General features: G+C 41.0%; 1 protein-coding gene across 4 annotated transcripts in view; it reads left to right on the plus strand.

The window, feature by feature from the left end:
- Positions 1-25,837, plus strand: part of plxna1a (plexin A1a) — a 274,556-nt gene that overhangs the window by 237,694 nt on the left and 11,025 nt on the right. For 3 of the 4 annotated variants that reach the window (XM_055187468.2, XM_055187470.2, XM_055187469.2), the window contains exons 21-27: positions 2,504-2,652; positions 5,625-5,881; positions 6,841-6,907; positions 11,919-12,065; positions 14,463-14,622; positions 15,307-15,410; positions 21,559-21,655. In XM_055187468.2, the coding sequence (XP_055043443.1) occupies positions 2,504-2,652; positions 5,625-5,881; positions 6,841-6,907; positions 11,919-12,065; positions 14,463-14,622; positions 15,307-15,410; positions 21,559-21,655 (981 nt within the window). The remainder of the gene's footprint in view (positions 1-2,503; positions 2,653-5,624; positions 5,882-6,840; positions 6,908-11,918; positions 12,066-14,462; positions 14,623-15,306; positions 15,411-21,558; positions 21,656-25,837) is intronic. The other variant, XM_055187471.2, reaches the window with a different exon arrangement.

Below are 25,837 nucleotides of genomic sequence, written 5' to 3' on the forward strand. Positions count from 1 at the left end.
GGGTCTTAAAATAAATTGTACCTGTCTAGGTGGGTCCTGGATTGAAAAAGTTTTGGAAACCCTGATGTAGGTTTTAAACGTCTCTTTTCAACCACACAGTATAATTATTATTTCTTTCTGCATTATATACTGTATTCAAAATATTTAAATTACTACAGAAGTACTGGGATAATACAGTTTACATATAAACACTAATGTTTATGATGTAGGACAAACACCTTCTTTTACCCAGTAATAAAACATGAAGAGTTTGGTTCCAAAACGCGATAAACACCATTAAAAAAATGTGTTACAACAAAAATCTGTATTTTTTTCTGGTCAGTATTAAAAAAGTAAATTCTTCATTTTATGCAAAATTCAATATCCACCCTGTCATTCTGTCATATTTTCTCCCTTTTTTCCAAAACGTGACAAACGCCAGTCCTCCTTCTCAGCAGAATGCCATAAATCCGCTCAACAAATCACAGCGCACCATTTCACGCATTATAAACAATAATGGCGGCGTGGAATACACACCGAATCCTAGTTTTCCTCATCTGCTTTGTACTTTGTGATCAACAAACAAACAAAAACAAAATAATACTTTTGATGCATTGTTAACCTGTGGTGGTTTTCTGATTTTTTTAATCAATGTATACCACTAGTCAACTATGAATATAACATGGCAAAGATGAGTGCCCATTTATATATTGATTCAATAGATTTATAGCATTTGGATGGATGGAGATGGATGAAAAAGAAAAACTTGTCATGGATTTATTGGATTTTGCAGAAAAAATAATTGCGTTTTTATAATAAATCTTTGAAAATCATATTATGGGTTTGCATTTTTAATGTTATTATAACCTAAAGATGTTATGTGAAAGTTTGTAACAAAAAATAGTGGTTTTCATTTTGTCACTTTCTTGGTATAGAAAGCAAATTTTTATCCTAATTAATCAAAATAGATTTATTGCGTTTTGGAACCAAACTCTTCATATATTTATTAGTGAGTCATTGAATCTTTCAGATTTAAAAAAAATATTTAAACGATTAAAACAGTTTTAAATAGATTGCATCAATTCATATTTTTAAATTATATGTTATTTTGTTTAGTTGACATTCAGAATCGTGGGAGAATCGTGATCTTTATTTAGAAAGAAAAAGACCATGATTCAACTTTTTCCAGAATCGTGCAGCCTTAGAGTTAACTATGATATCTGACATGCTTAACATTTACCCTAAAAATAAAAAATGCCCTCAAAATCCTTCTCCGTGTAGCATAAGGAAGGGTGGAAACATTTGTAATGGCGCAGTCACTGGGTGTAAACCAATGAACACAGTCCAGGGCGTTTGCCATGTGCAGAGATTTACCGAGCCGTGATGAAGCCCATCAGAGAACGCAGCAATACAAACAAACAAAAGCAGGGCTAATGGATAATTAGCGAGCAATCCAGCACCGGTTTAGATACTGGGAACACTCAGCGGGGATATCAGCTTACTGCTTTACATTAGCCGAGAAATGTTAGTGCAGGCATGTGTGGACATCACGGTAATTGAAATTGTTTTGAGTGCTTTTGCCACGAAAGAAACGCATTTCAGAAAGCAACGCATTATCGGCGACGTAGGAAACTTTTCAAACTTGTTTTGACAAACAACTCCACTAAAGCAAACTGACCTTGGCAACACTCCCACTTCCACAGAGGCGTAATGTTTTGACCGCTATAACAGCAGGGCTTTGAAAATTCTGCGTTTAAGCCGTCTGTAATGCCCCCCTCGCGCTCCGCGATCCGACACGCGGCTTTCCGAATAATGAAGCGGAATTGAATTACAAGGCCATCCCTCATGTTGAAAATCTTTGTTAGGCCTTTCAAGTGCACTTCGACGAGAAAGAAACATTGAATTAAAAGCTCTTTAGGCCTGTCACTTTTTTTTATCCGAGGAGACTGAAAATCCCACCGGGCAGTTCATGTTGAATAATATTTGTGTAGCGTTTTTAAGATGAAAAACCTTCACTTAGAGAAGAAGCTTCACTATTCGTATCCCCGCGGACAACAGGGAGGAACAACAGCTGGAGGAAATTATGCATGAAAAGCTCAGCTACTTTATTAATTACCCACTCATGCATTTAATTGACTTTCTTTTCCTGTGAACTTTGCGTCTCTTACATCTCATCCCTCTCGCTTTTTTCAAATGGCAAAACCAAATTAGTTGTAAGCAAAGTAAACAAACAGATTGACAGACTTCGCATTGCTTCTGTTTACCCAACAAGTGCCCGTTATTGTACGAAGCACCTGGCGACCGCCTTTCCCAATCAATCGCTTTGAATTCAAAAGATAATTAGTATTCTCCAAAAAGGCTTTCAGCAAATCAAACTCGTATTTATGAGACATTTTATTCCTGTTTTTGTATGGATTTTGTTGGATTAGACTTCAAGGTGTGTGGGTCTATGTTTTACTTTCCAAATGCCGAAAAAGCTCACATTAGCCATTCGCACACTTACACGCTGTTTTTTTTCTCGTAGCGTTCGCTGAACTCCAAACCGACATTCACGAATTGACCCAGGAGCTTGATGGAGCCGGTATACCGTTTCTGGATTACAGGACCTATGCCATGAGAGTGCTGTTCCCTGGCATCGAGGACCACCCGGTGCTCAAGGAGATGGAGGTACGGGTCAGTACATCTTCATCACCATGGTAACCGTAGTATAGTACTAACAATGTAAACGAAATCAGTAGAAATCATCATTTGATGCAATATGTCCGAGATTTCAGTAATACATTGGATCGCCGGAAAAGTATGCATATATTTTTAATTAAATTAGTACCAATCACTTGTTTATGACAAATCAGATTGGTTACTTGGGATTGGACAGCTAAAAACATGGTTACCCCTTGTAGTTTAAAGCCAGGCGTTAATGACTAGCATCTAATAGTGCGTGCAAAGGAGAACAACGCTGAGTTATTGTGAAACATCAAAGCACACCACACGCCAGCCATCGCAATTAAACACTCCATTACTCCAACACGCTACGTCCATACGAATGCATACGACGGGTCACGCCGTTGGCTTGAGGAGGGATCACGTATTTATTATTTCTTCTGGGGTTTGTTCTCACTGTATTTGCCCCCGGGTCCCCGGCGTAATCAAGTGCCTATACGAGCGGCTCAGACCCTTATTGCTCTGCGTAGCTTCTCGCCCCAAAGCAACCTACAGTAGAATCGGCCTTCCCGAGAGGCTACAAATTTCATTCGGCTCAGCACAGAAGAATTGAGGCGCTTTATTAGTCTGTGTTGTCAGAAAAGGCCTTTGTCAGGTTACATGGTACATAAGGTGCTGTAGGGGACAATAACAGATGCTGGTTTGATGGTCGGAAACGGCTTTGCTGCTTTGATGTCTGATTTCAGCGTTCTTGTTCAGAAATTGTATTTGTTCATTGTCGGTTTTGTTTTCTGTAATGTCTTTGGATTATGACACCGTGTCCTAACCTGGCACCATACAAGATTTCCACTACAAGTAATTTGTCTGCATTGAAAGTGAAAATGCTGTGTGAGGCAACTTTTATCATTGTTATTTTGGACTAATACCATTCTGAGTATGGGTCTATCCAGCGTGCCAACGTGAAACTGGGTATAGCCCTGCCTACAGTGATACCTCACCTTATTGAAGTGTACATGTGTGGATTTAAAGTGTGATGCTGGGAACTTCTGCATGTGTGGAATGTGTGTGAGATGGATGAAAAGTGACATTATGCCACCCTGTGGATCATAGATGGACAGATCACTATGGTTCACCCCTGGATACTGAGGTCATGTTTGATTCCTGCTGCTCTCTCTCTCTCTCTTCTGGATTTCATTCTGTTGTTTTTCCTTTTTCCCTTTTTTTGAGTTACTTGCATCTTAGATTCCCTTTGATGTCAATCAAAATTCTGCATGTCCCTCCTGCAGACTTCTGCCTCAACACTGTTTGCTTTACTAAAGGGCATATACACTGAAAGTTTAAGATCTCTGAACCTGACAGTTGCAGCTATGAAAGACAATAGATGGATGCATGGATGGATGGATGAAATGGATGATGAAATACATAAATAAAATGGATGGATGAAGTGGAAATAATGGATTAATTGTGATAGATGGATGGATGGATGCATGGGTGGATGGATGATGAAATGCATCAATAAAATGGATGGAAAAAGTGGACATAATGGATTAATTGTGATGGATGGATGCATAGATGGATATGGATGGATTGATGGATATAAGATGGATGGGTGGGTGGATGCATGGATGGATGCATGGATGGATGGATGAATGGAGATTGATGATATATGGATGGATGAATGGATGGATGCATGCATGCATGCGTGGATGGATGATTCCATGAATGGATGGAAGCAAACATGGAAGAATGGATTGATGCAAGCACGGATGGATGGACTGATGAATGGATGGATGCATAGATGGATATGGATTGATGTGGATGAATGCATGGATGGATGGATATGTATGGATGGATTGATGGATGAATATGAATGGATATGGATAGATGGATGGATATGGATGGATGCATTCATAAATGGATGCATAGATGTATATGGATGCAAATATGGATGGATGAATGCATGGATCGATGGATGCATGGATGGATATGGATGGATGCATATATGCATAGATGGATGGATGCATGGATGGATGGATATGTGGATGGATATGTATGGATGGATTGATGGATGAATATGAATGGATATGGATAGATGGATGGATATGGATGGATGCATGGATAAATGGATGCATAGATGTATATGGATGCATATATGGATGGATGAATGCATGGCTAGATAGATGCATGGATGGATGGATGCATAGATGGATGCATGTATGGATGGATGGATGCATGGATGGATGGATGGATATATGTATGGATGGATTGATGGATGAATATGAATGGATATGGATAGATGGATGGATATGGATGGATGCATGCATAAATGGATGCATAGATGTATATGAATGCATATATGGATGGATGAATGCATGGATAGATAGATGCATGGATGGATGGATGCATAGATGCATAGATGGATGCATGGATGGATGGATATATGGATGAATATGTATGGATGGATTGATGGATGAATATGAATGGATATGGATAGATGAATGGATATGGATGGATGCATGCATAAATGGATGCATAGATGTATATGGATGCATATATGGATGGATGAATGCATGGCTAGATAGATGCATGGATTGATGGATGCATGGATGGATATGGATGGATGGATGGATTGATGGATGGCTATGAATGGATATGGTTGGATGGATTGATGGTTGCATAAATGGATGCATAGATGGATATGGATACATAGATGGATGGATGCATGGATAGATAGATGCGTGGATGGATGGATGCATAGATGGATGCATAGATGGATGAAGGGATGGATATGGATGGATGCATATATGCATAGATGGATGGATGGATACCTATAGACAGACAAACAGAAAATATTATAATATAATATCAATTATTCATCTGTCTGTTTCTAGCATATTATATAGCTTTGATTCCTTTGTGTTTAGTGTTTTGTTTTCCTTGTTCAAGGACTTTTTCTAAGTGGCTTTTGTGTGTGTTCCTCTCAGGTCCAGGCTAACGTCGAGAAGGCTTTAACTCTGTTTGGTCAACTCCTCACCAAGAAGCACTTCCTTTTGACATTTATCCGTACACTAGAAGCTCAGCGCTCCTTCTCTATGCGTGACCGCGGCAACGTGGCATCACTCATCATGACGGCTCTACAGGGAGAGATGGAGTACGCTACAGGAGTCCTCAAACAGCTGCTCTCTGACCTCATCGACAAGAACCTGGAGAGCAAGAACCATCCCAAGCTTCTGCTCAGGAGGTGAGAGAGAAAACACAAACTTGTTTTTTTATCGTTTCTCACTCTGGTGCCCCTGTCAATCTGTCAAGAGAAGCTGTGGGTTAAAAGTGCATCTTTTTTATTTTTCTTGCCAAAAATGACAATCGTTTCGCTTGATAAGACCCTTATGCCTCGTTTAGGATAATTTAGAGTCCTTTAAAGCTGTGTTGAAACTGCAAATTTAATCTGCATTAAAACTGTTAAGTATTGGGGTCCATTAAAGTCCATTTAAATGAGAAAAATCCTGGAATGTTTTCCTCAAAAAACATAATTTCTTCTCGACTGAACAAAGAAAGATATTTTGAGGAATTTGTAAACAAACCGTTAATGATTATAAGTATTTTTTTCCTACTATGGAAGTGGATGGGGCTCATGATCAGTTTGGTTACAAAAATATCTTCCTTCGTATTCATGGGAACAAATACATGTATACAGGTTTGTAACAACATGAGATTGAGTAAATGATGACAGAGTTTTCATTTTTGGGTGAACTATCTCTTTAACGAGCATATAATTTATTAATAGCCCTTATGTAAGTTAGTGATGAAAGTTGGTTAGTCTATGAACGTGTTATTAAACAGGAGGAATGGTTCCTGTAGGGCCTGAGGAAAAGAGCCACATTTAGCAACCCATGCTAGCAGTCTCCCGCTATAGATGAATTAGGACCACTGAAGTCCATTAATTACACAATGCTTTAATTACTTCTGTTACTACTTTAGGGAAGCTTTTGGGGGTCCTATGGCAGGCGACAAGTTGCCCATTAGTGGAAGACATTGCACTATTACTATAATTGTCCGGCTTTAATGAAGATCGGTGGTTTGTTTTGAAAAAAGTCGTTTTTTTGCAAGTGATACATTGTAAAGAGTTCTGTAATTCACTTTTTAATGTCACTTTAACGAATTGGGATTGATATGCTTTCTCTTTCTCTCTCTCTCTTTTAGGACAGAGTCTGTCGCTGAAAAGATGCTTACAAACTGGTTTACCTTCCTCCTGTACAAGTTCTTAAAAGTAAGTGTTTACAGTATGTACAGTACGCTTGAATCTACAGCACCATGGCAACAAAAATATAATTTCACCCGAGTCGTGAGTTTGCTCCCTCAATTGAATGTGATGAGGCGACAAGTCTGGGTAGTGTGAAATACCACAAACACAGCATAAGTACAGTAGATGGCACATTGTTCTTCAGTATAGATAAATCAACAAGCACTTGACACCAGGATGTCCAATATGATGAGACAGAAGCTGCACAGTCAGGTCACAGGACGTCCATACTGTCACATCTGTATCTGAACCTCATTTCGGTCTCCTTATGTACTGTGCTCTGATTCTTCAACCTCCTTCACTCCTCATGACGCCTCTCACAGATCGTGATTGAGGAGCAGGATGTCATTGCGCCCCTCTTTTTAACACTCACTGTCTGTCTCACTTTCACATTAGAAGCTCTCTGGTTTTGCATTAGTTCAATCACGCAGGGCTCAGCGTGCAGTGAATACATTTTAATCAATGGGAAACAGGAGTCCATTGAATGAAAAAATGAAAGAAAAATAGGAAGTATGTAGATGTCATTCAAAATGACAAAAATATAACATTCATTATTTAACTCTTTTGCCGCCAGCGTTTAAAAAAAGCTGCCAGGGGCAGCTGTGTATATCAATGAAAGAACAGACCCTCTGCTTTCAAAAAAAAAAAACTTTTCATCCTACCTTCATTAGATCTCTTTTAAGACCTCTCAAATATGGGTAGGTTTCTTCAAAAACACAACATTTTGAGCAAAAAGCATTTTTGTGAAGGACTTTTGTTAGAGATCAGATTCACAGCGATGATCAAAACATACACGGACATGCAGCTGCTTGCCCTAGGGCAATATTTCCGGGTTTTATAGGTTGTGGACCACCTGGTGAATAATAGTGGTATTGCAGAAATCCGGAAATACTCGTCATTGGCAGGGAAATGTTTGAAGAGATGAATGGCGGCGAAAGAGTTAAGAAAGTCGAATGCAACTTTTAAAGACTGATTGAAGCAATTAAGTTCAATGCATTGATGTAATTTCCACTAAAACAGGAAGTGAAAGCAGGCATTTAGTGACTTTAATTGTCATTTGTTTTCTTCTTATTTTTATTTTCTCGTAAAAAAACAATTGACTCCGATACTTATCCACATGATAAAGGAGGTCTTGAATGTCCCAAAAATAGCAATAACTAATTTTCGGCCAAAAACGAAGTTACTGCCTTTTGCCTTTGTAGGGCAGTATAGGTACTCCAAATTGACAGCAGAAATGCAGAAAAAGAATGTGTTATGTGAGCTTTAAAGGTGTAATGTGTGTTTTTATCTAGCGGTGAGATTGCGAAATGCAACCAACCTCAATTTCGAAACGCAATGAAAAGCTATGGTAGCTTTCACAGGACAAACATGTCGTCATCTAAGACAACGTAGTAACACTCTGTAGAACAGTTTGTTCCTTTTAGTGCTACTGTACAAATATGATGTTTGTAGATAAAAACGGTTCATTCTAAGGTAATAATAACAATACAGTTCATTGTGTAAGGTCTTTATACACCACTGATAATATATTTATGTATATTATATTACATTTCTGCAACGAGATCCTTTTAAAAGTTACACAGTGCACCTTTAATTTTCAACTTCAAAATGTCTATTTCGTTTTAATTGTATGGAACAGAGCTACGTTAATACTCCACCTTTAGTTTTAGTTTCATGAAAAAGTCTGAGGGTGAATTAATAATGAGAGAATTTTTTTATTTCTGTGTGAACTTTTCCTTTAAAACTAAAACGGCTCTTTTAGATTGCTCATTTAAAACTTTGGCTTCCCTACTAACTGACGAAAGTTCACCACCAGTAATTGGCATTAGGAAAGGCAGTGCCGTTTTAACGGCATGAAATTGCGGCGCGAGCAAAACTGACAAGGCTTGTACATATGAAGACGTGGCTTGGTTGGCACGGTTAAAGCAAACTGACACAAATCCAAACCTTCTCTTAAATCGCTCATGAAGTAAGATTTGATCAGCATTCTGACCACAGTTGTTCTTTTCATAGAATCAAGGTTTGCTCAAGGCCACAGTGTGGAATAATTTATCAGTATCTGTATATTTCAACAGGATATTTTTCCACTGCTGTTCATTAGCCCTATGGGTGGGTGAGGTCTGGCCGACTGGTCTGATCTCTCGCCTATTTCTATCCCTCTCTTTCTCTTTAATGAAGCCGGAGCGTGGGATGAGGTCTGATTTCCGCTCGTGCTGTAGCGAAGGTCTCCGAGTGCGATATATTCACACTCTCTTTCTCTCTCTCGCTAGCAGCTGTCGGCTTAATTAGCGCAGATGCTAACGAGACGTTAACAGCATATGGTGGGAGGGTAGGTGGGGTAAAACTGGATGAAGAAATGGAGAAGACCAGAGGAGTTTTGTGTGGGCATGCACGAGGCGGAGGGTGACGGCGGGTTTCCTTGTTTCTCTTCACCCATCATAATCACTGCAGCAGGTGGCCTCCCCAGTTTGGGGAGTGACGTGTATGTGATTTGACTGTTTTGCCAATGAAAACCTACTTGAAAACATTTGAAAACTCCAAAAAGTGCTAGGTTATTTAAAACCCAGCGTTGGGTTAAAGTAACCCCTAAAAATATTTATATTTGACCCAACAGTAATGTCGAGCAATATGCCCCATTTTGAGATCGTCCTATCATCAGCCTGTACACAATAGTATCGGGGGGTGGGGCAATAGTTTACTCATTTATTTATTTGTTCATTTTATACTCATATAACAAGCCATTTGATTGGTGGACAAAAAAGAAGCTGATTTACTCTAAGGGCAACACTGTCACGAATTTAATTCTGCGGGCCCACCCACTTGTTTTAAACCCTTGCACGGCTACACGGTTTGACCCTTTTTGTCCCAACGTTGGGTTAAAAATAATCCAGCATTTTTTGAATGAAGCTAAAGCTAACAATGTATTAATAACGTCAAGTTGTACTTTCGCATTTTTTAAGTTTCGCGAAACAAAATAATCCTAGTTCACACGGGGCCAAATGATTAAAATTGCTGCATTATGGATACAAGGACATTAATTGATGATGTCATACAACACTTAATGTGCATACTAAAGATTACACCGTTTTTCACAAATTTGAGTTTTTGTAGCTTACAACATAATTTTTAAAAACTTGCACTTTAATGCTGCCTTTACACCAGCTGCGGTAGAGGCGGCAAGCGCGGTTGATTTACATGTTAAGTCAATGCAATTAGGCATCCTGCGGCACGGTAGGCGCGCTGCGAATGGCGCCAAAGGCGCGACACGTTCCGTGCGTATTGAGCGTTGCCGCGGGAAAACTTAACTTTGGCAGATTTCCACGCCGCGATAACCAATCAGGACCTTGCTGTAGTAGTGACATGATTACAGGAAGTGAGCGGAGTCTCAACAGTCTCGCAGAAGCCCCTCTCATGACGCAAATTTTTGCGTGAATGTCTCGAATGACTAGAATTTCATGTGCAAATGAAGCGAGTAAACTCAAATGTTCAAGTATCCAACTACGCTCGAATTGCGCGTTTTTGCCGCCTCTACCGCGGCTGGTGTAAACGCAGCATAACTCTTTCTCCGCCATTGACGAGTTATTTTGTCAATTAAGAGAAAACGCTAACAAAAGTCTTTTACAAAAGTCTTAACAAAATGTGGTCTTTTTGAAGAAACTTACCCATATTTAAGAGGTGATGAAAAGAGAACAATTGAAGATTTGAAGATTTTTTTTGAAAGCAGAGTCTGTTCTTCCAATTAATATATTGTATGTTTATATATTTAATGAAGAAAAAATATTCTGAAGGCATTAAACTTTTGTGAAAATCATATAAAATGCTGGTGCGGTCTGGCATAAAAAACATTAGCAAGGACAATGTTTTCAAAGGTTTACATTGTCAGGCCCCCCAAAAAGCCATTTTTTTGTAGATGATCGGCCAAAACACAACATTTTCTGTTAGTAAAAATTGGTGTCATGTACAAACACATGCATACACTGGAGAAATCTCATTGGATAAATAAAAAAGAGCAAGGCTGTTTTTTAGGATGTGGGTGGAGCCGGATCAATTCGAAATCATTGGGGGCAGGAATAAAGGAAATTAGATTAGTGAAAAGACAACTGGATCTGCCACTATAAATCAACAAATGCCTATGTCAGAGTCTATTGCTTCTAAAGTACCTGTAGCTCACTTGATAAAGCATTGTGTTAGGAGTGCAAAGGTCATGGGTTCATTTCCTAGGGAATACATTGATAAAATAAAAGTGTCTGCCAAATGCATAAATGTACAGTTAAAATGTTGCATCATTCCCATCGCAATTAAAATAATTGGCTAATGTTATTGTCCAGCTTCAATTCACTTTATCTGGTTCTTAAAATGGAATATAACAAATACAAGGTAAAACCAACAGTAACAGTAGTCAGTCAGGCCACCTGGCCAAAATACGTTTGTTGCAGACGTCAGGCTATGAGAGCTTACATCAAACAACAACAAACTTTAAATTTAAAAAACTTTAAATAGATGTTTTTTAGTGTTGTTTATGCTAATGTTGAAAACCTGCCACGCACCTATCAATCTGTTTCTCTCTCATTTCACGTAGGGGTTTAAGTGCTTCCCAATCATTAACCTCCAGCATCTCGCCCTCTCTCTCCCCTGCGTTTAAACTCTTTGTCTTTTTTCGAGAGGGCCTTTTTGAGGGTGTGAGAGGCTAATGGTTGTATTGATTGGCAAGTCCTTGTGATTATTTGAAAGCGCTGCACCATTACAGCCGCTTGTTTTTCACATCTGAAGTGGCAGTTTATCAGTAATCAAGTTTTGCTCAATATACATACCTGAAATGCATTTTATCTCCGCCCGTCGCTGTGGAAGCAAAAAAGAGCTATTGATTGTCTCCGTGCTTGCTTTGTCTTTTGTGTTTTATGAGATCACACTTATCTGGGACGATGTGCGGTTCTAACAGATGGTGGTTGTGTTTTAATCTTTCTCTCTTTCTTCACAGGAGTGTGCAGGTGAGCCTCTCTTCATGTTATACTGTGCTATGAAACAACAGATGGAAAAAGGCCCAATAGACGCCATCACAGGAGAGGCCAGATACTCCCTTAGTGAAGACAAACTCATTCGACAACAGATCGACTACAAGACGCTGGTCAGTGTACCTTTGATGCAGGATTCATGCTGCGTTCAGACCAGCTGCAGTAGAGGCGTCAAGTGCAAGTGATTTCAATGTTAAGTCAATGTAAAGACCCGTTGACGCGCGTCTGGAGGTCTCGCAGGGCGAATGAAGCATTTAGCGCGGCACGGTAGACACAATTCCACCTCATTCACGCGTCTAGTTCGCACGAATGGCTGAATTGAGCATTGCTGCGGCAAACGAGAGAGTTGAAAAATTTGAACTTTGGTGGAAAAACGCGCTGCATTAACCAATCAGAAGCTTTCTCTAGTATTGACGTGATTACAGGAAGCGAGCGGAGTCGCAGAAGCCCCTCCCATGATGCAAATTTCAATGTGAATATCTCGATGACTAGAATTTCACCGCGCGGTTTTCATGCACGAATTACGCGAATTTGACGCCTCAAACGCGGCTGGTGTGAACACACGATCACACCAGACGCGGTAAAGGCAGCAAGCGTGAGTGATTTACATGTTACGTCAATGCAAAGACTGGATTAGGCATCCAGCGCACGGATGGCGCGTTCCGCGCAAATTGAGTGTTGCCGCGTGAAACACGCGAATTGAAAAATCGGATCTTCGGCGGATTTATGCGCCGCGTTATCCAATCAGGACCTTACTGTAGTAGTGACGTGATTACAGGAAGCGAGCGGAGTCTCAGTGGAGTCGCAGAAGCCCCTCCCATGACGCGAATTTCCACATGAATGCCTCTAATGACTAGAATTTCACGTGCAAATATAACAAGTAAACTCAAATGTTCAAGCGTCCAACTAAACGCGAATAACGCATTTTTGCCGCCTCTACCATGGCTGGTGTGAATGCACCATAAGAGTATTAACCTTTATGATCATGACCCCAACCTTTTATCCTACTTAATACTGTTCACCAAAGAAACAATTGTACACAAAATGTTGATTTAAAGCAACACTATGTAGTTTTTTTACCTTTAAATAATGTCTCTAAAATTATTTCAGTGATAGAACAACTTTTAACTGGAAAAATTGTACTGTTGCTGCAACCTGAGCAGCCTCCTAGCTGCTACAAGCACACTCTGAAAGTGGCGGTGGAGGGTAGGAAACACAGCCCCGACCCTTCCCCTGCCTGCAGAAGAGTGTCTGATACCAGGCACTGTTGCGCTTTTCAACCACATGGGGGAGCTGTAAGTCATTTTTACATGGAAACTACATAGTGTTGCTTTAAAGACACAATATGTAATTTTTGCCACTAGTGGTCGCTAAACCACAACAATGGTGTAGCTTGATGCCGCTGTGAAAGAGCGTGGAACAATGGGAGTTTTAGGCTTTACCATGGATAGTAATCTCAAGTCATGCTCTTGGATGATGTAATGAAATATGTCGCAGATTGACTGGCTTAAAGGGATACTCCAACCAAATTTCAAAATTACCCCATGATTTTGAAATACATGTCCATTATCTTTCAGACGAGCATATTTTGAGATATTTTAGTAAATGCCCTTGCTCTTCCAAGGTTTGTAATGGCAGAAAACAGGGATCAGGAACAACTTCTGATTTTAAACCCAAAAAAAAATTCATTCATCCCCCACAGAAGTAATCCACACGGCTCCAATAGGTTAATTACGTTTTTTTTTGTGGGTAATCGATGCAATTTTGTACGAAAAATATCCATATTTCAAACTTAATAAAACATTATAACTAGCTTCTGGGAACGACACCAACTTGGACTCACGCGATTCACGTGAACGTTTTAGCGAAGTGACTCCAAGATGGCGTGAGTACCGGAAGCTAGTTATTATAGCTTATAAAGGTTACAATTTTTCTTACAATATTGCATAGATTACCCACAAAAGACCTTAATTAACCCCTTGGACCCGTGTGGATTACTTCTGTGAAGGATTGATGCACTTTTTTTCTTTTCCCTATTATAAGCTATGGCAGCAAAAGCTGAAGCCAATGATAAGCCAGACATTGACTGTGCTGGTAATTTTTTGGGTATTTAAATGCAAAAATCATTTATATTGTGCCTTTAAGTTGAATTTCATTATGTGAAAAGAAATGTAGCTCAGTTGTTGGGGAATTGATATATCAGCGCAAAGGTCATGGATTTGATTCCTAGGGAACGCACGTACTGATAAAACATATACATGAATATGCTATAAATCACTTTTGATAAAAAACGTTTGGCATATGTGCAAATGAAAATGTACCGACACGAAACTAATAAACCATGAAAGAATATTGACCAGAATAATATATTTCAGACAGCCATGCAATGTGATTAATATTGTTATAATTTGTATCATTAATGGCGTCTTTTAAATGCTTTTAACACCAAATGATTTGCTTCTACTAATGATGAATCGTCTTGACTCAGCCCAATTACTTTCTCTTGGCAGACTCTGCACTGCGTGAACCCAGAGAACGAGAACGGCCCGGAGGTGACGGTGAAATGCCTGAACTGTGACACCATCACCCAGGTGAAAGAGAAGCTGCTGGACGCTGTGTATAAAGGAAGTCCTTACTCGCAGAGACCCAAAGCTGGAGATATGGACCTGGGTAAGATGGATAAATGATGGTTGCTTGGATAGACAGAAACACAAATGAATTAAATATGAAACGCTCTTGTCTATATAGCAGATACTTTTAGCTGCTACTGCAAATGTGGAGCTTATCGGCGGTTTGATATAAATGCGCGCTGATGTCACCCATTGCCAGAACCAGGGGCACAGACGCCGAATCGTATCATCCACAGCGAAGCGAGATTCTATTAGCTAGTGCACTTGCCAGTGTGATTGCTATCTGCCTGAAATTGAGCGATGTTATCAGAGTTGTTGTGGAGATCTACCGTCATCTACGTCCGTTCTGCTCCGTGGCAGTTGTCTTTCAGGGTTTCGAAATGAGAAACCGCAGCTCCCCCTCCACAGCAAACAAACACGACCACAAAGGTTGTTTCTGAAATAGGTTACTTGTAAAAGTCATACTTGTAACCTTGTTCTTGATCTGTATCATTATGTTTCACATCATGCTGGTCAGCTCTGTTAATAGAACCTTTAAAGAGCTGATGTGTTTACATCTTTTCAGATAGGAAACGGTTTAGACGAGGGGTGCGTAAGGTTATGTGCTTCAAATGAGATCAGGGGCTTTTAAAAAGGAAGGAAGTTGTTGGTCGTCCTTGTTGTGGGAGGGATGTTTGTGTAGGTAAACACTCGCCATGCTCATCTGTTATTGTCTCTGTTGCAGAATGGCGGCAGGGGCGACTGGCCCGGATCATTCTTCAGGATGAAGATGTCACCACTAAAATTGATAATGACTGGAAACGGCTGAACTCACTCGCACACTATCAGGTACGGTCACGGTCCACACCTGAACCTTTTCACTGTTGATATACTGTCCTTATTTTTTTGAATCAGAGTATTTTTGTGTATTTCTGGACATTGCAGACTTTATGTATTGCATTGCATGGTTTTGTTATGTGTATATTGTTATGTATGTGGTTATGTTTGTCTGTCTATCCGTCTATCTATCTATTCATCTATCTATTCATCTATCTATCTATCTATCTATCTATCTATCTATCTATCTATCTATCTATCTATCTATCTATCTATCTATCTATCTATCTATCTATCTATCTATCTATCTATCTATCTATCTATCTACGGTATCTATCTATCTATGGTATCTGTCTGTCTGTCTATCTATCTACGGTATCTATCTATCTATCTACAGTGTCTGTCTGTCTGTCTGTCTGTCTGTCTGTCTGTCTGTCTGTCTGTCTGTCTGTCTATCTATCTATCTATCTATCTATCTATCTATCTATCTATCAGTATATCTGTATGTCTGTCTATATCTGTCTACAGTGTCGTGTCTGTCTGTCTGTCTATATCTATCTACAGTATCTCTCTGTCTGTCTGTCTGTCTGTCTGTCTGTCTGTCTATCTACATTATCCATCACTCGTCCATTCACAGTATAGATATTTACAGTATCTGTCTGTCCATCTGTTTATTTATTTATGTCTGTCTATCTATCTATCTATCTATCTATCTATCTATCTATCTATCTATCTATCTATCTATCTATCTATCTATCTATCTATCTATCTATCTATCTATCTATCTATCTATCTATCTATCTATCTATCTATCAGTATATCTGTATGTCTGTCTATATCTATCTACAGTGTCGTGTCTGTCTGTCTGTCTATATCTATCTACAGTATTTCTCTGTCTGTCTGTCTGTCTGTCTATCTATCTACGGTATCTATCTATCTATGGTATCTGTCTGTCTGTCTATCTATCTACGGTATCTATCTATCTATCTACAGTGTCTGTCCGTCTGTCCATCTGTCTGCCTGTCTGTCTGTCTGTCTGTCTGTCTGTCTGTCTGTCTGTCTGTCGCTCTGTCTTTCTCTGTCTGTCTATCTATCTATCTATCTATCTATCTATCTATCTATCTATCAGTATATCTGTATGTCTGTCTATATCTGTCTACAGTGTCGTGTCTGTCTGTCTGTCTATATCTATCTACAGTATCTCTCTGTCTGTCTGTCTGTCTGTCTGTCTGTCTATCTACATTATCCATCACTCGTCCATTCACAGTATAGATATTTACAGTATCTGTCTGTCCATCTGTTTATTTATTTATGTCTATCTATCTATCTATCTATCTATCTATCTATCTATCTATCTATCTATCTATCTATCTATCTATCTATCTATCTCTATCTATCTATCTATCTATCTATCTATCTATCTACGGTATCTATCTATCTATCTATCTATCTACGGTATCTATCTATCTATGGTATCTGTCTGTCTGTCTATCTATCTACGGTATCTATCTATCTATCTACAGTGTCTGTCTGTCTGTCTGTCTGTCTGTCTGTCTGTCTGTCTGTCTGTCTGTCTATCTATCTATCTATCTATCTATCTATCTATCTATCTATCTATCAGTATATCTGTATGTCTGTCTATATCTGTCTACAGTGTCGTGTCTGTCTGTCTGTCTATATCTATCTACAGTATCTCTCTGTCTGTCTGTCTGTCTGTCTGTCTGTCTATCTATCTACATTATCCATCACTCGTCCATTCACAGTATAGATATTTACAGTATCTGTCTGTCCATCTGTTTATTTATTTATGTCTATCTATCTATCTATCTATCTATCTATCTGTCTGTCTGTCTGTCTGTCTGTCTGTCTGTCTGTCTGTCTGTCTGTCTGTCTGTCTGTCTGTCTGTCTGTCTGTCTGTCTGTCTGTCTGTCTGTCTGTCTGTCTATCTATCTATCTATCTATCTATCTATCTATCTATCTATCTATCTATCTATCTATCTATTTATCAGTATATCTGTATGTCTGTCTATATCTATCTACAGTGTCGTGTCTGTCTGTCTGTCTATATCTATCTACAGTATTTCTCTGTCTGTCTGTCTGTCTGTCTGTCTGTCTGTCTGTCTGTCTGTCTGTCTGTCTATCTACATTATCCATCACCCGTCCATTCAAAGTATAGATATTTACAGTATCTGTCTGTCCATCTGTTTATTTATTTATGTCTGTCTGTCTGGCTGGCTGGCTGTCTATCAAACTATCTACGGTGTCTGTCTGTATGTCTGTCTGTCTATCTAACCATCTACAGTGTCTGTCTGTCTGTCTGTCTGTCTATTTATCTACAGTATTTGTCTGTCTGTCTGTCTGTCTGTCTGTCTATCTATCTATCTATCTATCTATCATCTATCCACTGTATATATTTACAGTATCTAACTATCCATCTATGCATCCATCTATCTACAGTATCCATCCATCATCCATCTATTCACACTATCTATCTGTCTGTCTGTCTGTCTGTCTATCTATGTGTGTGTCTGTCTATTTATATATCTATAGTGTATGTCTATCTAGTCGGTCTGTCTGTCCTTCTTCTTCTTCTTTCGTGTGTCCTCATCAAATGTCCAGCTCAGTAGAACTCAGCCACGTTCTCATCTCAGGTCCCACATCGAAGAGGCCGGCCTCCGAGGGTGGTTTATACAATGGACAGATGGTGATTATGTGCTCAGCGGTCTGCTCTGGCTCCCCGCACTCACACACTGCACTGTCCTCCAGGCCCCACTTCCTCATCAATGCTTTGTAACGTCCAACCCCAGTTCGCAGGCGGTTTAGCAGGGTCCATTGCCGGCGTGGCAGATCCTCTCCTTCAAGACCGCCTCCAGGGTCAAAGATGTAATGGTGGATTCGTGAGGGCCCTGTTGACTCCCACTCCTGCTTCCAGGCTGCCGCGAGCCATGCCTCTATGGACAGGTCCTCAGGAATAGACCTGAGCAGATCTTGTGCCGCTTTGTTGTACGGGTGGCGGGACTTCAGTCTATGAGGTGGCAATGCTGTTATGGTGGTATTGTACAGGATATGCCAGTTGTATCTTTGGGCTTTACTTGCAAGAGCGAGGGTAACAGCCTCTCGTCGGAGGCCGGCCGGGGCAATTCCCGCTAGTATTGGCAGATGGTAAACAGGGGTAGATTTCAGACAACCAGTTATGATCTGAAGGGCGGTGTTTATGGCAGTGTCAACTTTCCTGGTGTGTGGGCTTCTGCACCAGGCTGGTATTCACAGTTTTCAGCTGTGGAGAAAACGAGAGCTACTGTTGATATTCGAAGCACCTTGGCAGTTGCACCCCAGCTAGTACCAGCGAGGCGTCGAATTATTGCGACCCTTGATGACACTTTGGCCGTCACTTCTTCAAGGTGTTGTTTGAATGTTAAAGATCTATCCAGGCGTACGCCAAGGTACCGCGGGGCTTGCTGGAACTCAAGGCGCTTGTTATTCACGAATATGTCCAGTTCCCGTCTGGCCTCACTGTTGTTCAAATGGTAAGCTGCTGCAATTGTCTTGCCGATGCTGAGCTGTAAACGCCACTCACGCAGGTAGGCTGCCAAGGTGTCCATGTCCTGGTTTAGGCTGGCCTGCATCTGCTCCCATGTTTGTCGTCTCGTCATAATGGCCAGGTCTTCAGCGTAACCATATTTCCGGGATGTTGTTTCCGGTAAGTCGTGGATGTAGATATTGAATAAAATAGGTGCGAGGACAGAACCCTGCGGAACACCATTCCTCAGCCTTCTAAGCCTGCTGCATTGACCGTCACTGGTCTTTAAGGTGAAGCTGCGGTTCGTCACCATCTCAATGATGAACTTCACCATGTGCCGGTCGGGAATGATCTTTAATAGCTTTAGGTGGAGTCCGCGGTGCCAGACAGTATCATAAGCAGCTGTGAGATCAAGCAACACTACTCCAGCCTTCTGTTTTTCTTGAAAGCTGTCCTCAATGTCTTGGGTGAGCAGTGTCACCTGGTCAACCGTTGACCGACCGCGCCGGAAGCCGGCTTGTTCCTGTGGGAGATGAGGGTCCACTATTGGCTCGATACGATTATAGATCAGCCTTTCCATGATTTTGAATGGGACACAGAGCAGTGAGATGGGTCGGTAGGATTTGGGGTCTTCAGCAGGCTTATTTGGTTTTGGAAGGGCTATGACGGCAGCGCGGCGCCATATCCTCGGGAGCTTAGACCTCCGAAGGCATGTTGAGTAGAATGAGCAGAGCCATTCAGATGTTCTTGCACTCTGGTGGATCACAAACTCAGGGTGGATGTAATCATGGCCTGGTGCTTTCCCTTGTTTGGTCTTACTCAAGGCAGTCTGGAGTTCAGCTATTGTGAATTCCCCTGACAAGTTGGCGTCCACACTAGCTGCTCTACACAGGGAAGTCACCTGGTGTGAGGTTGTGCGGGCAAAGTTCTTATCGGCATCAGGAAAACAGCTGTTCTTAAGGAGCTGGGATGCGATGGCATTTGCTGTTATTGGGCACCGCGAGGTTGATGGTGTTCTACCTGTCAGCTGATTTATTGTCCGCCACGCCTTACGGCTGGAGTGGGTGAAGTCAATTGACTGAACTACTTCTGTCCACCTTGACCTTCGGGTGGCATCTAGCTTCTGCAGAAGTACCATTGCAGATTCTTCAACTTCCTCCCTGGAGCTTGCCTGCTGATGGACATGCAGGAGGTGGCTACATTCTCCATCCCAGCCCGGGATGTAGTTTGTGTTAAAGCCACGGGGGATTGTTTTTCTTGCTGCCCCAAGGAGTACTCTACAGTAGGCTGCATACCCAGCGTCCACATCGGCATTGTCTGGTTCTGGGAGACAGGATGATGTCTTTTCTGTCTCCTCAGTGAATAACTGCCAGTTTGCCTTGCGAAAGTTCCATCTCCTGACGGGTTTCCCAGCAACTGGCTGCACCAGGGATGGGACCTTTATGATGGACGGTCGGTGGTGTGAGCGGGGGAACCTATCAAGGACACGTCTCTCTGGCTTTTGAGCCGTGTGCCACACAGCGAAAGCCAAGTCCGGGTTGGTGTAGGTGTTCCAGCGTGCTGAAAAGAAGCTTGGAGGTTCTTTGGGGTCAAACAGCAGCAAAGCATTGGCACTGGAGGCCCATTGGCTTAATGTCTCTCCATTTGGTGTAGTATGACTGTAACCCCAGTCTATGTGTTGGCAGTTAAAGTCCCCTGCATAGATGGCAGGTGCAGGTGCCGGTGGAAGTGATGCCATGGTCAGCATTGATGGTGGGGGCTTGTAGACATTGACAACCGTTGTGGTTTGCACCTTAGTGGACAGCCATTCGATACTCGAGCCTGGTGGAGATTGGCCAGTGGCTGTCCAACTAAGGTTGTTCCTTACGAAGGTTGCCAGTCCATGCTGTTTGCTGTAGGTAGACCCAGCAAGCTGGAAACCAGGCAGTTTGAGGATGTTATCACTGTCACGGTGTGTCTCCTGGAGAAGGACGGCTGCTACTTTTTGGGAGTCGACAAGATGGTAGATGACTTCCATTTTGGCGGTAGTGAGGCCCTCTACGTTAAGTTGGAACACCGACAGACCTTGGTACTCGATGGTCGGGATGGTCACTCGTCCTGACCTGGACGCACCATGTCCCTTTGGTCTCTTGCACCTCGGCCTGCCAGCTAGATGATGATGTTGATGATGAAGACTGGTTGGCGACATTAGTTTCACAAGCTGGTCTTGCACCATTTCTTGCTACTTACGGAGGAGGCCACGTGAAGGCTGTCGTCATCTCCTCCAATGGCTGTCTGTCCTATCTTACTGAGATCCAAGACAGCCTGAGTTAATAAAGCTAACCCGGATGTTAGCGTCATATTGGTTACCTTGACAAAAAGTCAATAGGAAATATGTATTATATATACATATATACATACAATTAGGTATGATACTTCAGAAATAAGATGGTGAATGTTTTAATGTCGCTGTAGCTCAACTGGTAGAAAATCATGTTAGCAGTGCAAAGGTCATGAGTTTGATCCCCAGAAAACACATACTGATAAAATGTATAGCCTTAATGCACCGTAAGTCACTTTGGATAAAAGCATCTGCCAAATGCATACTTGTATATGTTTTCAGAGTATCGTACAGTAATGTTGTCACTCATTGTCCTCAGGTAACAGATGGGTCTGTCATCGCCCTTGTGCCAAAGCAGAACTCTGCGTACAACATCTCAAACTCCTCCACCTTCACCAAGTCCCTTAGCAGATACGGTAAGCGTCTGCTCTTTCTGTTTTAATGTTCTCCTCATAGCTTCACGTCTCTTCTCCTCAGAGACACTCCTCAGAAGTAAGACATCATGTTTGCCATATTAAACCGAAACATGTTGTTTATAAATCGAACCAGAGATCAAGGGCCTTCATTTTCCACCTCTTCACTATCTTGTCCCCTTTACTCGATTTCAAAAAGCCACCGAGCTGGGCGTCTTTCAGATATTCTTTCTGATGATTTTGTTTTGTTTTCCGAGCACTTTGGGTGTTTGTGTGAATAAGAGGTGATGATTGCAGCATCTCTCAGAACTATGTTTTGTTTCTCCACCAAAAAAGAAAAGAGGTTCAGAGAGAAAAGCTTGTTTAATGCCATCTCTTCTCCTCAGGAGTGACTATCCATGATTGCCGTAGAATTACATCTACTCAAGCCGTGGCTCTCTCGTAGCAGACGTCCATTATATTTCCCTTTGAGAGAGAGCTTCATGGCTGATAATTCTGCGGGTGCTCAGATAGTGGACACAGAGTATTGTTGTACCACTTGTTGCCATGGAAACGGCAGCGGTTAGCACAGTCACATAGCATCAGGAGGTTGGCAGCTCGGGTAGATGCCCTTTTTTGGCATTGACTTTTCAGTTATCTTTGATTTCCTCAGTAAAATTTGTTATATTATTTATATCTTATATTATTAACCTAAGTTCTTGATAATTTCAGCATTTATGTCTATCTTTTAACATTAGTCTGACACAAAGATATTGGATATAACAAGATTGAGCACTGCTATTACTATGAATAGGGGAAAATGCAATGCTTAATATGGCCCTTAGATATATACACTAGATGTCGCCTTGGGGTTCTAAGCATGTGTCAAAACCGCCGCCATCTTGGAACAGGGGTCTGTCATAGGAAGTAGCTAGGTAACGGTGCTATCTCCGCCTGTACTTCGAATTCATGGACGATGCCAGAATTTTGTGCTGCGTATGGATGTTAGCCCTACTAGCACTATGCATTATAGTAAGAAAAAGTAGATTTTCATAATATCAAAACTTAAATTTTTTTCTGGACTCAATGCTAAATACATGTCTGACTGTTGAACGAACCAAAAGAAAAACTACAAAATCGCATTCATGACGATTTAGGGTGATTTTTTTCCATTACACCATTGCCTACAATGACGCTGATGCGGGGCTCCCCTGTTTCAAGATGGCGGCTCTATTTGAACATTCAGTCCAATGAACTGCCGTAGCCAAGGCGTCATCTAGGCTGCGTCCGAAAACTCAAGGCAGTGACTCGTTGCCTCGCTGCCTCATGAGGAAATGACTTCGGAGGCATGAAGGCAGCTCGGAGAAAGACCTTCGGACACACTTCAAAGGCAGCGTGTTTGAAATATAAACAGAGAGCGCATTTGTGATAACTAATCACATATTTGAAAATTACAATACTAATTTCTCAGTAGAAATGCAATTAAAAGGTGTAAAAAGTGAAAATCGTTACTTACACTAAATTTGTGCTCCAGTCGCGTCCAGACATCACATTCTTATTGTACGCCCACGGATAGGTATCTCCGGAGACAGGAAGTAAACCTAACATTGAATTCGGACATGCCTTGAAGCCTTCCTGCCTTGGAAAGCTGCCTCAGAAGGCAGCAATTTAGAGTTTTTGGACGCAGCGCTAGTGTACATATCTATGAATATGGCCGCTCTGCCGATGAAAGTCCCACCTTTCAGTAAGGAAAACAAATCATCAATCAATAAACACTGATGAATCTCTGGGGGAGGGGCTCTGTTCACTTGCGCAGTAGCTGAAATGAAAAAAAAAAGTGTTTTAGCACAATCTAAGCTAAAGAAACAAAAGTTATGGTATAATCGATGTCAGGTTTAATTGGTGGCGCGACTTTCCAAAGGGGTGGTTCACATTTTGCTTCTGGTATGCGCGCAAATACATTATTTTGAATGTAGACGTGCGGCAAGCCATTAAAGCAACACTATGTAGTTTTTTTACCTTTAAAGAATGTCTTTAAAATTATTTCAGTGATAGAACAACTTTTAACTGGACAAATTGTACTGTTGCTGCAACCTGAGCAGCCTCCTAGCTGCTACAAGCACACTCTGAAAGTGGTGGTGGAGGGTAGAGCACACAGCCCCGCCTCTCCCCCTGCCTGCAGAAGAGTGTCTGATACCAGGCACTGTTGCGCTTTTCAACCACAAGGGGGAGCTGTAAGTCATTTTTACATGGAAACTACATAGTGTTGCTTTAAAAATAATAGCGACAAGCTCTTTTTTCCCAGGTGTCTCAGCTCCACAGCAAGTTGAAAATCCTTTAACATTTTAGAATGCCACGTCGGAAAGCACGCTGGAAATGAGGAACGCTGCTTTAGACGTGAAATGTGAACTGCCTATAAAAGGACTTTGACTAACAAGAACAAATGTATTGCTGTAAGCTGTAGCATTAACAAAGATTATTTAATGCTTAAAAATTGCTCCGTGTTAATGTTGGCTTATACATTTACTTATGTTAACATACGCAACTTTATTGTAAAGTGTTACCATTTAAAGAAAAACTCCACCATTTTTTTCACTTAGCACGCAGTAACATCATCACTCCTGACTACTTCCTCTCTCGCTCAAACTTCCGTCAATTTTACTGCGCCCGAGGTCGAAGTGCTGCAATCTAAGTGCTCTTCCGCCATACAATATAGTTCTCATTTTTTATCCGCTTAAAAAAGCCACGTTTTATTTTGTGCCACGATACTTACTCGTGTAACTATTTATGTAACAGTCTTTAAATAGGGAAAACATGAAAGTGTTTGGTGGCTTCTAAATTCATCCCTGTTTGGATCCTAAGGAATTAATGGTGCTAGGCTAAATGCTAACACATTCACGATGCGCTGTACACAGATTAAGTGTACGCATTCAAAAAAGAGAGGTATGTATTAATTAATTTAAGTTGAGGTAAGAACATAGTAAAATATTGAAAAACGGTGTTGTTTTCCTTTAAACTTATTTAAATTTTACATTCTATTTTTAAAACAACATTCATGGTGAGACATCACACAATTGACAAGTAAGGTGGCGTGTACACCAAGGTGTTTTATTCTGCGGCCAGCGTATGTTTTCAATCATTTCCAACAGAAGTGCCGCGCTTTAAAAATGCCAGCAGCTGGCCGCGTTTTTGACGCTTGAAAAATGTTCAACTTTGGGTGAAACACTCAGCTTGTCATTGTCACTTTTTACTCAGCCGTCCAATCACAGTGAAGGAGGGGCAGGACAAATACCACAACAACCAACCAGCGCATCGTAAAACAACTGATAAACAAAATAGAAAGTATTATAACAACCAAAGTTCTTAACTAAATACATATACGCTGGTAAGCGCTCACAGTTGGCGTCCGCCTGGCGTTTTGAGCCACGTTTAAACGCTCTTAGTGTTCCAGGTCTCTTATTTGATTTGTAAATGTTTATTATATTATTTATTTACGTTTTAGCCATTAGGTTTTTCTGTAAAATACACCGCTGCGAGGAATTGAATGAACGTACAGTAGGCGTTTCTTTCCAATACCCTGGTCTGTCGGTCTATGACTGATTAACTAGACTCTACTGTATCTCTCACACCCACTTCCCACCTAAGGATCGAGGAAACCTGAGGGAGTTTTTGATGGATTCCACACATGCGGTGTATTCATTGTAGTTTAGGGCATCCACACGAAACGATCCCTACCCAGAATGCCTCATCCTCAGACAGATTACCGTGCTTAACCATCCATTAGCCCGGATCCCGGCTACTTTCTGCTCCCATCTTTGATGGGTAACTCCTGGGTATTTAGCAGCCGACTTCTCATCAGATAGGAAGAATCGTGCGCTGTGATTTATGACTGTTGATACAGTATGTCTTTTATTTTATATTGATGAAGCCTCTTAATCTGTAGGTTTAATACTGTACCATCCAGATAGCATAGTTTGGTAAAATAACAGCAGTAAGCCATATGATGTTGTGTCTTACAGCTATTTCACTGCAGGTAAATGGTTTTCCCAAGCACAATATAAAACAGAGTCACTAAAATCCTTGTTACCGTGGTAAAATTATAATAACACACAGCTTCAGTAGGGTAATTGCTATATTAAACCACTAATACAAAAAACCACAGTACAAAAAGATGTTAATAGTTTGATTTATTAATTGAAATATTGA

This window comes from Misgurnus anguillicaudatus, chromosome 13, assembly GCF_027580225.2.
Source record: "Misgurnus anguillicaudatus chromosome 13, ASM2758022v2, whole genome shotgun sequence".
NCBI lineage: Eukaryota > Metazoa > Chordata > Actinopteri > Cypriniformes > Cobitidae > Misgurnus > Misgurnus anguillicaudatus.